The sequence below is a fragment of the Fundulus heteroclitus genome, unplaced genomic scaffold (genome assembly GCF_011125445.2).
Source record: "Fundulus heteroclitus isolate FHET01 unplaced genomic scaffold, MU-UCD_Fhet_4.1 scaffold_441, whole genome shotgun sequence".
NCBI lineage: Eukaryota > Metazoa > Chordata > Actinopteri > Cyprinodontiformes > Fundulidae > Fundulus > Fundulus heteroclitus.
Genome location: NW_023396859.1, coordinates 1 through 14,601, shown reverse-complemented (window position 1 = coordinate 14,601; position 14,601 = coordinate 1). Strand labels below are relative to the sequence as shown.

General features: G+C 43.3%; 1 protein-coding gene across 1 annotated transcript in view; it reads right to left on the bottom strand.

The window, feature by feature from the left end:
- The window catches only part of hlcs (holocarboxylase synthetase (biotin-(proprionyl-CoA-carboxylase (ATP-hydrolysing)) ligase)), a gene marked incomplete at its 5' end in the record, with an annotated part of 68,972 nt that extends 55,628 nt beyond the window's left edge, over positions 1-13,344 (bottom strand). Inside the window, 1 exon segment of the mRNA XM_036131607.1 lies at positions 13,210-13,344. Within this exon segment, the coding sequence (XP_035987500.1) occupies positions 13,210-13,344 (135 nt within the window).
- Between the last annotated feature and the right edge of the window lie 1,257 nt (positions 13,345-14,601).

Here is a 14,601-nt window from a genome sequence, read left to right as displayed (position 1 = left end):
TGGTAGTCCTTGGCAGTGACGCGCCCATCTAGCACATCTAGCACATGCAACAGTCTGGGTGGTACTCTTCTTTGGGGCTTCTCCACACCGTAATTCTCCCGAATGTGGGGAAAACAGTAAAGGTGGACTCACCAGAGAACAATACATGTTTCAAATTGTCCACAGCCCAAGATTTGCGCTCCTTGCACCATTGAAACCGACGTTTAGCATTGGCACGAGTGACCAAAGGTTTGGCTATAGCAGCCCGGCAGTGGATAATGACCCTGTGGAACTCCCGACGGACAGTTTTGGTGGAAACAGGAGAGTTGAGGTGCACATTTAATTCTGCCATGATTTGGGGAGCCGTGGTTTTATGTTTTTTGGATACAATCCGGGTTAGCACCCGAACATCCCTTTCAGACAGCTTCCTCTTGCATCCACAGTTAATCCTGTTGGATGTGGGTCGTCCTTCTTGGTGGTATGCTGACATTACCCTGGATACCGTGGCTCTTCATACATCACAAAGACTTGCTGTCTTGGTCACAGATGCGCCAGCAAGACGTGCACCAACAATTTGTCCTCTTTTGAACTCTGGTATGTCACCCATAATGTTGTGTGCGTTACAATATTTTGAGCAAAACTGTGCTCTTACCCTGCTAATGGGACCTTCACACTCTGCTCTTATTGGTTCAATGTGCAATTAATGAAGATTGGCCACCAGGCTGGTCCAATTTAGCCATGAAAGTGCATTAAACACCAAAAACAAACAAAATGGTCCTAAATTACTGGATAGACATGATTTATGTCTATCTAACATATTATACAGTATTTTTGGTTTTGCTATGATTTTGTAATGTATTTAATTCTAAGATGCGTAATTAGGTTTTTTGTTGATTTTTTTCCCCCAGATCACGGTTTGTATTATATTATTTTTAAATGCTGTTATGAGCACCTTTGCTCTCACTTGTCTGTATATAGTTTTGCTCCTATGTAGATAAGTGCTGTTGTCTGTAGATCGGTGTCTGTATATATATATATATATATGTATATATATATATATATATACACATACATACATACATACATACATACATATATATATATATATATATATATATATATATATATATATATATATATATATATTATAGGAAAAAAGAGAGATATTTATGTGTGTATAATTTATGTGTATATTAGATTAATATGTAACTGCAAAATATGTAAGTGCGTGTACTTTTTTCATCCAGTTTGACTTCAGTTTAAATAGTTTTGGTTCTGAATAAATATGCGTAATCTGTCTGAAAGGTCACAAGCATTGTGAACATATGATTAAAATGAGATCTGAGCTGCCTCCTATTCATTTTGACAGCAGCTGTCTGATCTGTGGTCTGACCCAAGATGGCCGCCTGGTAGGCACGTTAGCCTAGCGGCTGGCAGTGTCCAATGGGGCGTCTATGTATATGATGTCTATGACCATAGGTACCAGACCTGCTTGGGTGGTCAAATCTGCTCAGGGTCCTGCGCTTGCCGATGATGTCACAGTACATGATTGGCCAACTTTTGCAAGATGCGGTAAAACCTTGTGGTTGGTTCGGACTCCTCACATTTATGGCGGTATTCCAGGTTGTAACAGACATGGACAATTTTTACAAATAAATCTACCATTACCTATCGAAAGGAACTTATCACAGCCTGACTACCAGCTCTACAAGTCCCGAGAACACAAAGGCCCCCATTCGGAAGGCTTCAAAAAATATACAGTTAAAAGTAAGTAACAGTGTGATTTAATGTTAATGTTAGTTGCTCCAATTCAATTCATATTTCCAGAAATTGAATGTCAATGTGTTTCTGTAGCGGCAATTATTCACAATGTCAGTAGTTATCACACATACTCTCAAAATTAATGTTTTATTTCCTTGCTACATTAGATGAGCAGCTGTATTACAACTACCAGGGTAATCTTCGCTTGGTTTTGTCTCAAGCACAAGTTTGTAATGTTTAATGAGTTGCCATGACAACCTTGGCAGTGGGGGTCATCCTGGCAGGCGCCACACAGGTTATAAAGTGTTGGCGTCCTCCCGCTGGAAAAAACCTTACGGGAGGATGCCAAAAATGGGTGAGAGGTTTTGACTTTTTGAGTTACTTGTTCTTCTGAATGAAAATTAGACTACGCTCATTTTAACTGCCCGTTATATCTGACAAATTCTGTTAATTGCGATGCATTTCACTTAGGGTAGTCGCTACATTGCTCCAAATATACAGTGTATTTGTGAGGAAATAACTGAAATTGATTCAATACCCTGTTTTAAAGGTTGATGAGTGTCCCAGCTGTCAGCACCATGAAACAGTCTGTCAGGATGCAGCTTGTTGGCTGCATGCTGAGCCTCTCTACCTCTCTCTCTTTCCTGCGCAGCCTGATTGGTTCCACCTGTCAGGCTGCAATCAACCTCCAACTGCTCCCACCTGGTTCCACCCTTATTTATACTCACCTCAGTCTGTTCTTGCTCGCCGGTCCGTAGTGTTCACTCCTGCTCAGTTTCTGCCAGTATCCCGTGTCAGCTCAGTTTTTTGTTACAGTCAGCCTGAAAACCTTTCTTCAACTTTGTTTTTGTTCAATCCATTGCCTAAGACTCTGCTCAGCTCTGTTCCACTCAAGTTCTCAACTCCTGTCCATGACTCCTGTGCTGTTCCACGTTCTCAAGTTCCTGAGCTGTTCCATGTTCTCTAGTTCCTACAAGCTGTTCCACGTTCTCAGGTTCCTGAGCTGTTCCACGTTCTCTAGTCCCTACAAGCTGTTCTACGTTCTCAAGTTTCTGAGCTGTTCCATGTTCTCAAATTCCAACAGCTGTTCCACGTTCTCAAGTTCCAGCAGCTGCTCCACGTTCTCAAGTTCCAACAAGTTGTTCCACGTTCCCAAGTTCCTCAGCTGTTCCACATTCTCAAGTTCCCACAGCTGTTCCACATTCTCAAGTTCCAGCAGCTGCTCCACGTTCTTAAGTTCCTGCAGCTGCTCCACGTTCTCAAGTTCCAACAAGTTGTTCCACAGTCTCAAGTCCTCCGCTCCAGAGTTTCCTCCTGGTCAGTCACCCCTTACTCCTCCTGTCAGCCAGCTTCTGCACCCTTCATCTCCATCCATAAAAAGACTCTGGTTCCTCTCGTCATCTATCTTCCATCATGTTCAATAAACTCACTTTATGAACTAGCTCTGTGTGTGCGTGCTGTGTCCGGGTTCATCCTAAGACAAATCATGACACAGTCAAAACTGTTGCATCCATCCATCACCCTGTCCAAGTTCAGGAAGCATGAACTGTGCTTTAGATAGATCTGATTGGTCCCTTTCCTTGCGCCACAAAAGGCAAAAGGTACCATTAGATGTTGTGTCGGCTGTGTGTATAACAACCTTTGAAGTTGGGAGATGGAAAAGTTTTGGAAAACATGACAGTCATGGATGCAATGCATGTCTAAAACAATTTATTTTATGTCACAGGTTCATTCTGAACTGCCACATACCTTTTCACCAAGTGGGTCGTGGCAAAATCCCTCTACACCAAAACTGCCACTGAGGTCTCCATTATTCTGCTTGACTTTGTACTTGTAGAGAGGATTATTACCGACCAAGGGCAATAATTTGTAAATGAGGTACAGTTTTGTATTAAAAAAAACAGTGAGACATAGAAGATCTGTTATGAATCACACAGTATCTTTTAAGGCATACACTAATGTTTCTACAGGTCAACCGTGGTGTTTTTCAGGCTTTGAGTGTGAAACACTGCATTACCTCAGCCTAACATCCCCAGGTCAACGGACAGGATGAGCGCACCAACCGTATTATAAAGACAGCGCTTCCCAAATACTGTGGGATAGGTCAAAATGACTGGGAGATCCATTAACGGGGAATAGTGGCAGGCATCAACACATCTAAGCAGGCAATATTGTGTAAGAATGTGTGACAGAACCATGCTCACTGAGAAAGAAAAACTAAAACGCTATTGATTTTACGTTTTTTATTCTACAGAAATCAACCAAGTACACACCGTATTGTGCTCTGCTTGGAAGACGCCCCTGCACACCAGGTGTGATAAACATGACACAAGAAGAGGGGGATGACAAATGTGTTGTTGTGGTAGAGCAGACAACAGAACACCTGGAGGCCAAGAATGCAGACGTTGCAGATCTACATGCAAAGGTGAAGATAAAATGGAAATATATGTTTCTAAAAACATTAATTTAAAATAATCATCATTTAAAATAATCATTACATTGTAATAATTTAATATTTTGTCAGATTTACCAGACCATAAAAATGTACAAGATAGACAAAAGAAGGCATATGAGACAAACAAAAGAAGGAATGTGAAATCAAATCAAATAAAAGAAAGGAAGGTCGAAAAGTAGGGCGATTGGAAGCCAACTGGTCTGGGCCATATGTCATAGCCTCCATCTCAGAAGAGGGTGTGGCAACGCTGTCAAGCACAACAGGGGCTCAGTTGAAACAAAACATAAATGTTTCACAGCTGAAGCCCATCATCAGCCCTAGATTGAGAGGTATTAGGATCAATAATACAAAGACACGCTGTAGTTTTACTAGGCCTGTGGTATTGGCATAATACTATTCTTTTCTTTAGCGTCCAACGAGCCAGAAGCCTTAATTTCTCAATGTGACAACATCCAAGGTTGGTTTTAAGCATGTTTTGCAATTTACTATTTGTAGCTCAGCTATGTACTTGATAAAACCCGATCTGGAGCAGAGGTTGGCAAGAAAAGCAGATCACTATTTGCTCTGCGTGAGTATATTTCAGCTTGTGTCGTTTGTTTTTTCTTGTTAAAGGCATGTTCAGCTGCTTTTTTTCCAGACACTAACACAAGTGGCTCATTTACATTTCTAATGATTTTGACAGTAACCTAGCTTATCAACTAAGTTTGGCATTTGTCATTGAGGTACAGCTCCCCAGTGTATTAGGATTGTATTATGTGGCTTATGTCTGTATTTATGTTTTTATCCTAACATTGCTATATTTCCTCTTTAATGTTTGCCTAATTGTTACAGGGATTACCTTGCCAAACCACTGGAAACTGCTGTTGCATTTTCATAATAATGATACATTCTAGTGTGTTTAAAGTTTTTTTGTATTGTTTTAATCCATCATAACTGAACACATATTTTCTTGTTACAGTATGGACTCACCACAGGTGCTCCATTCTTGTTCACTGAGGTCAGTATTTTTTTCTTCTGACATGGGAGCAAGTATAAAAGAGTATCATAAATGACTTCTTATATAACTTGTTTACAACTTTCGCAAGGCTAAGCAAAAGCTAGAACGGGGTAAAAGCTGTTGCAGAATCTGCTGGACCTGCAGCGGATGCTGCGAAGCCTCTTCCCAGAGGGCAGCTGGGAGAACAGTCCATGGAGGGGTGTGAGGGGTCACTGATGATGTTACGGGATCGGGACACGCAACGCTGAGATGAAATGTCCTTAATGGAGGGAGGAGAAGCCCCGATGATCCTCTCTGCTGTCCTCACCACTCTCCTCACGTTCTTCCAGTCGGAAGCGCTGCAGCCTCCACACCACACAGAGACAGCTGGTCAGAATGCTCTCTATGGTGCTTCTGTAGAAGGTCTTGAGGACGGGTGGGGGCAGGTGGGCTCTCCTCATAGCTTCTGTACCCTCTTGACCAGTGACGTGGTGTTCACAGACCAGGTGAGGTTGTCTGTCTGTGATGTGCACCCCCAGGAATTTGGTAGTGCTGACCACCTCCACAGCTGAGCCGTTGATGAGCAGTAGAGCATAGTGAGACCGGTTCTTCCTGAAGTCAACAATGATCTCCTTCATCTTCTCCACGTTCAGGATCAGGCTGTTGTCTCTGCACCAGCCCACCAGCTGCTCTACTTCCTCTCTGTAGTCCCAGTCATTGTCGTCTGTAATCAGGCCCACCACCGTTTTGTCGTCTGCAAACTTCACAATGTGATTGGTGGTCAACCTGAGGAAGCAATCGTGTCATCAGAGTGAACAGCAGGCTGCTCAGGACGCAGCCCTGAGGGGAGCCCGTGCTGAGGGTGATGACATCAAAGGTGTTCTGTCCGACCCGGTCTGACTGAGGTCTGTTTTCCCACCAGGTGCTGTGGGATGATGGTGTTAAACGCTGAACTGCAAGCAGGAACAGCATCCGCACATGGGGGTGTTCTCCTCCAGGTGTGCCAGGCTCAGGTGAAGAGCGGAGGAGATGGCATCCTCAGTGGAGCAGTTTCGCCGGTAGGCAAACTGGAACGGGTCGAACATTGGGGGAAGTCTAGAGACGATGTGTTATTTGACCAGCCTTTCAAAGCACTTCATCATGATGGGAGTCAGTGCAACAGGCCAGTAGTCATTAAATGAGGTGACTTGAGGTTTCTTTGGCACCGGAATGATGGAGGCATACTTAAAGCATGTTGGCACTGTGGCTTGGTCCAGCGAGGTGTTAAAAATGTCTGTAAGGACACCAGCCAGCTGACCTGCACACTCCGTGAACACCCGCCAAGGTATGTTGTCGGGACCTAGGGCCTTCCACGGGTTGACTCTCCTCAGAGTCTTCAACACATCGACTGTGTCAAGGCAGACTGCCTCCTCTTCCTGATGGGGAACAGCTTTAACTGATGGAGTGCTGTTTAGTGCCTCAAACCTCCGAAAGAATTTTATTTAGTCTGTTAAGGAAGTCAGCATCCGGTTCACTCACCAGGGGGAGGGTGTGTTGTAGTCTGTCTGTCCATAGAGCTTGGTCTCACCAGCTCTATGGAAATGTTTACTTTTAGTTTATGATTTGTTTTTCCACAGGTGTTGCTACTTGGAGCATATTTTCCACATCATAAAGGAAGGATTTTATGTCATGTATGAAACTGGGATATATATATATATATATATATATATATATAAAAGAACAGTGCAAAGAATGAATAAATGTCAATTATAGAGGGGGGTGTCTGAATCACTGAGGGAGGCGTTGTAGAGATTGATGACCACAGCTCCACTGCTGGGCCAGTGTGTCGTGGAGAGGGTGTGAGACATTGTCTAAGATGGACTGGAGCCTGGACAGCATCCTCCCCTCTGTGTCCAGCTACATGTGTCCGCAACATCACCGGCCCTCCTGATCAGTTTGTTCAGTCTGTTGTTGTCACCGACCCTCAGCCCGCTGCCCCAGCATGAGACAGCAAAGAAGATCGTACTTGCCACAACAGACTCATACTGTGGAGGTAACGGCTGGGGGAGGGGTGAGGTCCTCAGGTTGTGGAGGACATGATGTAAAGCAGGGGGAAAGGGGTGGAGTAGGTGGGTGTGAATGTGGTACCACGAGCGAGCTATTTTTAGAACGTGACTTCACGACACGTCATATCACGTGGTACGCGGTAGGGCAAGCTTGCTGTGTCCTCCGCTGTTTCACTGTAAAAGAGCTGTGCGTTACCCTTGGTTTTACTCGGTAAAACAACTGCTTTTTCCAAGTCTAAGACCATGGTTTTTAAACATTGCTGCTATGGAACGTGCAACAGCGACTTAAGGTATGCTGATTGGCAGCATATGAAGGATGTTTTCTTCATTGATTTTCTGAAATTCAAGACCGCCAAGGAGAAATGTGTGCGCTGGGTACACCGGTGCGGTTGGCCTACACAACAGTTCAACCCGGAAAAAGTTACCAAATTCACGTACATATGTAGCAAGCATTTTGTTGGAGGAAAGGGTCCAACCGATTAACATCCTGACCAAATTCCAGCGACATCAAGTAGTGAACAGGTAAGAGTTTTTTGGTGTTTTATTGAAGCTTAAATCTGATCATACGTCGAACAGCTCACGACAAAACGAGCCATCCTTTGTTACACTTTTGTCATGTCTGCGTGTCTATCCTGTCTCGCGATATTGGCTTAGGTCCCTAAGTTGACCATGATTGTTTTTTTTGTCATCATTTCAGCTGGAGAGGTACGCTCGATGCAAAAGAAAGGCCCCCAAACAATAACTTAACGTTCGATCAACTCGGCCTGTTTTCTGGTCTTTTTAAGCCCTCGACATTCAAGCCATTGTTTGAGCTGAAGGTTGGTGTGTTCTTCGACAGTTCGACCAGTAAACCGTGCGCCTGGGACATCGTCTTGCTAAAGTTTAACGGCTGCAAAGTCGGTCATATCGCTGTTTCTGTTGCGCGTGTAATGGCTGGTGGCTACGGGCGCTCTCTACCTGTTTGTCCTACCAAAGCGGCAAGGGGCGTTGCTCTTGAGATGGTGACGTCACGTGCGCGGTACGCCATTGAGGTGGTGAGGAGCAGACAGGGGGTCTGTAAGGAGGAGGAGTGGGGGAAGGTGGAGTGGTTGTTGTAGGGAAGCTAGCAGCAGAGAGTTGTGGGGAATGGGCCGCAGTATCAAAACTATTGAAAAATAGGTTCAGTTCATTGGCCCGGTCTACGCGACCCTCAAACCCCATGCCACCACTCTTCTGGAACCCTGTGATGGCTCTCATGCTACTCCACACATCCCAGTCAGTCACCTCAAAGCAGGACTGCAGTGTCTCATAAGCCTCCTCCGACCACCTCCTCACAGTTCTTGTGGTCGTAGGCTTCCTCTTCACCAGAGGCACATAGCAGGTTGTGATCTGACCTGCCCAGAGGGGGGTGAGGTGATGTATGCATCTTTAATGTTAGCATACATCAGGTCCAGGGTCCTCTCCTCTCTGGTAGGGCAGCTCATATATTGTTTGAAGGTCGGCAGAACTTTGTTAATGGTGACATGGTTGAAGTCTCCCGACATGATGATGAGGGCATTAGGGTCTTGAGTCTGTAGTTTGGAGATGGTGGTGTGTATGATGCTGCAGGCGGATGTTGGGTTTGCAGAGGCAGGGATGTACAGGACAGCAATGATGACATGTAGGATCTCTCTAGACAGCTGGTATGGATGAAGTCCAATGGCCAGCAGTTCAACACTCAGGCTACAAAGGTGTTCTTTAATGGTGATGTGAACCGGGTAACACCATCTGCTGTTTACTAGAATGGCAAGCCCCCCTCCTTTCGCTTACCGCTCTTAGTGTACCGGTCGGCCCGGACGGTGTGAAAGCCATCCACAGAGACAATCTGGTCCGTAATGTCCTTGTGCAGCCATGTCTCAGTGAAACACATCACACTGCACTCCCAGTACTCCGGTTGGCTCTGTGTTAGCACTCTTAGCTCGTCCATCTTGTTGCTAAGGGATCGCACGTTTCCCATAACGACAGAGGGGAGACACCGCTTAAATCTTCTCCTTTCAATAAGCCCGTCCCGTCTCGACCCTCCTTTCATCCCCCGATGTTGCTTTCCTCCTCTGCAACCTCGGTGTGTTTTCCTCCAGAGTTCGGGTGGTATTTCAGCTGGTTTGGCTACCATACCGGTCGACATTAGTGCGATCAGTTGTTCTCCGGAGTAAACAAAGGCAGCATGTCCCGGTAGGAGCGGCATGATAACAACAACACTATAAAAAGCACGAAAACTCTCTGAAAATGACCTCGTTAGAGAGGACAATACTTCACAGAGTTACCATGAAAAAAACAATCAAAAGAAAATAAAAGTAAGAAAGTTAAATAGCGTGTATGCAGCTTTCGCGCATACGCGCTAAAATTGGATTGCATCCAGGATACTGCAGTCACTTCTGCAGCCAAATGCACACAAAACCTGGAATAGATCAATTAACTTACTCAAGTATATCTAGGTTTAAAGCCGTCTGGGTTTATTTTAATACCGTAAATGAAATCCAGCTGTATGTTTTGTAAAAAGCCAGTTAAATTCAGTGGAAACACAACAATTTTATATAAGCACGTGAAAAACCATGAGCAAGAAAACATCGAGCCACAGAAATGGAGAGAGGAATCAAATTTCTCTAATTGCCCCCGACAGACGCACAGAGTGACGTCACTGACTGAGGCGTTTCAGTCCTCCAGAACATCCAGGTAGATCAGAGTGATCATCTTCATCAGCAGTTCATGTTAACTTTCAAAGTAGATATTATATATCATATGTTACTGGAGCCCACACAGAAAATGTAATTAAGACCTTGAAATAACCCAGTACATATAGCCTATTAAAAGTGTTATTTAAGATAAGATAACATTAGCTAATCCTTTATTTATCCCACGGCGGGGAAATAAATAGGATTAAAGCAACAGGCAGGTGCACACAATACAGACAAAATTACATAAGGTTGAAAGATATAAGAGATGGATTAGGGAAAAACACTATGAACATAACATTAGTATTATTATTATGTAATTGTAATAATAAAATAAAAATCACAAAACCCGAAAGGTCAACAGTTTCATGATACATCAGCTTAGGGACTGGCCAATATACAGCAGGTCATAAAAAGCCATATTTCGGCTGCAGTGCTGCTGATCTCTGATTAAGAAAAGATCAACTAGTGCACTAAATTCAATAGATGGGCTGAAAATATCCAGTATAAAATACAGAGATTTCCAGGGCATGAAATTCACAGTTAAGTTGACTTTTTGTGGTGTGTGTGTGTGTGTGTGTGTGTGTGTGTGTGTGTGTGTGTGTGTGTGTGTGTGTGTGTGTGTGTGTGTGTGTGGTGGAGGCAGAATGTAGAGGGGGGGCCCCAAAAGACTGTGTTGTCCTGGGCCCTAGCAAAGCTGTCAGCTGGCCTGACCTTATGTATTGGTTGTCCTACTTGCCAATCATTGTGATGAGCTCACGTAACACCAATGTGTGTGTATGTTCCTTGTTAGTTTCCACTTGCTGGCTGCACACTTCTAATGTTATGTATACAGTGAGCAGGGCTTTGAACTGGTTCAAGGAACGAAAACGAAAACCGGGAATTTTTTGTATTTTACAGGGAACAGAAACAAAACCGGAAACGTTTTTATTTTTTATGTTCTGGCACTGGAACACTTATTTAAAAATGATGGTAACCGGTTAATACCGGTTTTATTTTGTTCCTCAAAGTTTTCGTTGCCTAATTAACAAAAAAAAAAATAATTTACGTTTTACCTGACTCCGCCAGCTGTATGTCGCTCCGCCTAGCTTCACTCACATACATCTGGGACATCGCCCATAGAAAGTGATTTCTCCAACCAATTTTATTGTCTGGCCAATCAGGATGCAGGGCTGGAGGTTCATAGATGTGACATATTTAGTGGAGATGCGACCATGACGTGAGACTGTTTTGATAGCAATGGCGGCTCGTCGAGGAAGCAAGCGTTAACGTTGATGCTGCTATTTCTTCTGTGTTGTCCAATCTACCTAATATTGTTTCATTAAAAGAACATCAGAGAACGGCTCTGAAGGCTTTTGTTGGTGGAAACAATGTTTACGCCCTTCTCCCGACCGGATTGGCAAGTTTTGTTTTCCGGGGCACGTCCGCAGCGGACATCTTGTCGGTTAGCGCAAACCATGTTAGGAGGCCTTTAGTCCTCAACGCGGTCGGCCCGGGATTGACTCCGACCCTCGGCGCTTTGCCGCCTGTCTTCCCCCCTCTTCCTGTCAGCTCACTGTCAATAAAACGTGTGCCACTAGAGCACGTCGCTCTCACAGCGTCACGGGTTGGCTTTGGTGTGAGTGGTTGAAATAGCACGTCGATAAAGATGACAAGTGGCTTATCCAATCATATGCAAGGATTTTGATAAGGCCCAGCCTTTCAATAAAGCCAATTCTTATGGAGGTGTCCCAGATGTATGTGAGTGAAGCTAGGCGGAGCGACATACAGCTGGCGGAGTCGGGTTAGCGCACGTTACCATGACGGCTGACGTTCACTTCCTGTGTGACATCACATCACACATTCGCTGACTGAATGGAGAGAGAGCGGTGTCTCCACTAGAGCTACACATCTTAAATAAGAGGTAAATTACGATCCATCGTTAAGTAAAACGCTCATTCCAAACACAATATCAATAGCTATATTTGTCAAACGAAAGGAACGAAATTAACCGTTCCGGAAACAGTATTTTTTTGTTCTAACCGGTTCGGTAGATCTGACCACCCGAGCAGATCTGGTACCTATACCGGTCCTCCTCCCAAAAAGTAGTATTAAGTACACTAAAAAACTAATGTGAAATTTGCTGTAATATACAGTCATGTAGCAACATTGCACATGTTACCTCTCAATGTATTTTCTTTTTGTATGTGCTATGGCAGGGGTTCCCAAACTTTTTAGCTGCGCACTCTTTAGCTGGACAGCATTTCATTAAACATGAGCCTGAATGGTCCAGTCACTTTAGAACTGAGTTCTCTCCTGATACAATCCGCTAGCCTAAAGCAGTTATGTGAGAAGTTTTATCTTAGAGATTTTGACACATGTGTTGGAGCCATTTGCGCCGCACCAGTGCCGTTTAGTCACCGTGAGGAGAATTAAGAGAACTAAGCTTGTAATGTCGGTTCTGATCTGAAGATAACACAGAGGTTGTTAACAGTAGTTGCAGAACTGTTGACCCGCCAAGGCAGAACCACCGCTAGTCCTGGGACCAGAGCAGCAGAACTGACTGATAGCGGTCTTCTCTCTCTGACCGTCACACAGCAGTAACAGCGATTTCTAAATGCGACTCCACTGCCCGAACTCCCAACATTCCCACTTTTATGTTTTTTTTTTTATAAACAGCAGTAGGCTTCAAAGTTGCTGTTTTTAGCAGACTTACTGGTTCTTTTGCTGCCAAGTGTTGCTAAATTAACATTTTCCCATGACAACAGCAGCACGACTTCTTCAGTTTCCACAAATGGACCATCAAGTGGAATGATACGGGCCAACCAATAACCGAAAGCTGATTGGCTTGCTGTGTGTTTTTAGTTGTAAATACATTTTATAAAGCATGATTCAGAATCGTGGGAGCATTTTATTGTGCTTTCAAAAAAAGTTAAAAAAACAAACAACTGGACTTTTTTCCAAAGTTTAAAGACATTTCGGTTCCTATCCAGAAAGCTTTCTCAATTTAAAATGTCTGGAGTTTGTGTGGAGTTCCAAGCTTTATAGTACTGCCCAACTATTTTTTTTAACTTTTTTTAAATGACCATGACCTGGATGACTGAGAATCTTCATCAGCATTTTATTGTGCATTTGAGGGAGCGTTAAATGGGCGTAAGAAATTTAAGACCTATTAAAAAAGAAGAATAATAAGACTTGATCATGATAATTCTATGAATTTAAGACTTTTTAAGACCTTAAATTTTGATTATCAAATTCAAGACTTTTTAAAGACCCAGCAGAAACCCTGAAATTAAAGTGACATATGTAACATGTGGAGCTTACTTGCTTATTTGTTGCAGAAGAAGGATATTCCACTCTGTTCTCTGCCGCTTCTATTATGAATGAAATATTATCTATCCGAGGAGCATTAATCAGAGAGGATCCAAGAACAGTCCAATGGCTGAGGTCACCACATGCCTGGGAGAAGACCACAAAAAAACAATCACTGAGAACAGTTCCACTATTTTTGCTTTGAGCAAAACGCTTTGAAAGGAGCTCAGTGTGTATAGAAACATAGCTAGAAAACACTCATCATAGTTTCATCTGAAGGGCAGAAATGATAACATGTCCAGCGGCTTGCAAAATACTTACAATCCAGGAAATATTTCCAGATTTTCTCGTTACAACAACTACCACTAAAACATACTTTATCAGGATTTCGTGTTACTAACCAATATCAAGTAGTTCAAAACTGTGAAGCAGAAGGAACATGAATCATAGTTTTCAACAAATAAAATCTCAAACGTGACGTATCAACATGTGACTGGTGTATATGGCAGCTACAACTTCAGTCTATAACACGCTGTAAATGCAAAGCAGCCTCTCCAGACAGCTAATTGAATTGTTTATTGCACTCTGATTCAAAGGTTCTTTTGGTGTTAGGAAAGAATCTTTAAAAAGAGCTTAGTCTTTTACTCTAACTTTATCAGTTTCTACACCAGAACCTCCCTCTGGTTGCATGATAAAGGTTTCCTGATTAAATTATCACGCCCTGTTGGCATATATTTTATTGATGTGTTTTACACTTTATTGTTGCTCTGTTTGTTAGTAAACAAAGAGCTTTTTGTATATTTACCATAGCAAGACCATGTGACCTGAAGTATGATAGTGTGCATGCTTGCAATGAGTAAACAAGGAGAAGGAATAGAGCGAGTGAGTCAGCAATGCCCAGCGAAGGTGTGAAAAGAAAGAGGTTAAGGCCTGAAAACGTTTTTATTCAGAAAGGCCTGTGAACGCTAATAAAAAACTAATTTTTAAGTTGATCTTACTGATCTTATTAAGTATGTTTTTAATTTCCTTTACTTTATCTTTTAACATCTTTTAACATTTTAGCACTTTGAGATCTTGCTAATGAAAAGTGCATTAGAAACTAGATCATTTCTGAAGAAATTTAGCAAGGCGCCTGCCTCTGGTGCGTACCGTACCGTCAGAAATAGCAACAGGAAGCAACACTGCAAATTTCAGCTTCCTAAGGCCTTCACAGCCCCCGCGGCGGCCGTCGAAAGGTGCCATGTTAAGTCAATGGACCTCCTAGGAGCCTCTTGCTAGCAGCGTTGTCATGGAGACTCACTGACAGCTGCAGCCCTCTCTGTCTGTAAAGGCAGAAGAACCCTGGCTAAGCAGCAGTTGGTAGGACCTTGCTAAAGCTATTTCCGGTTAGCAACAAGCTAATGG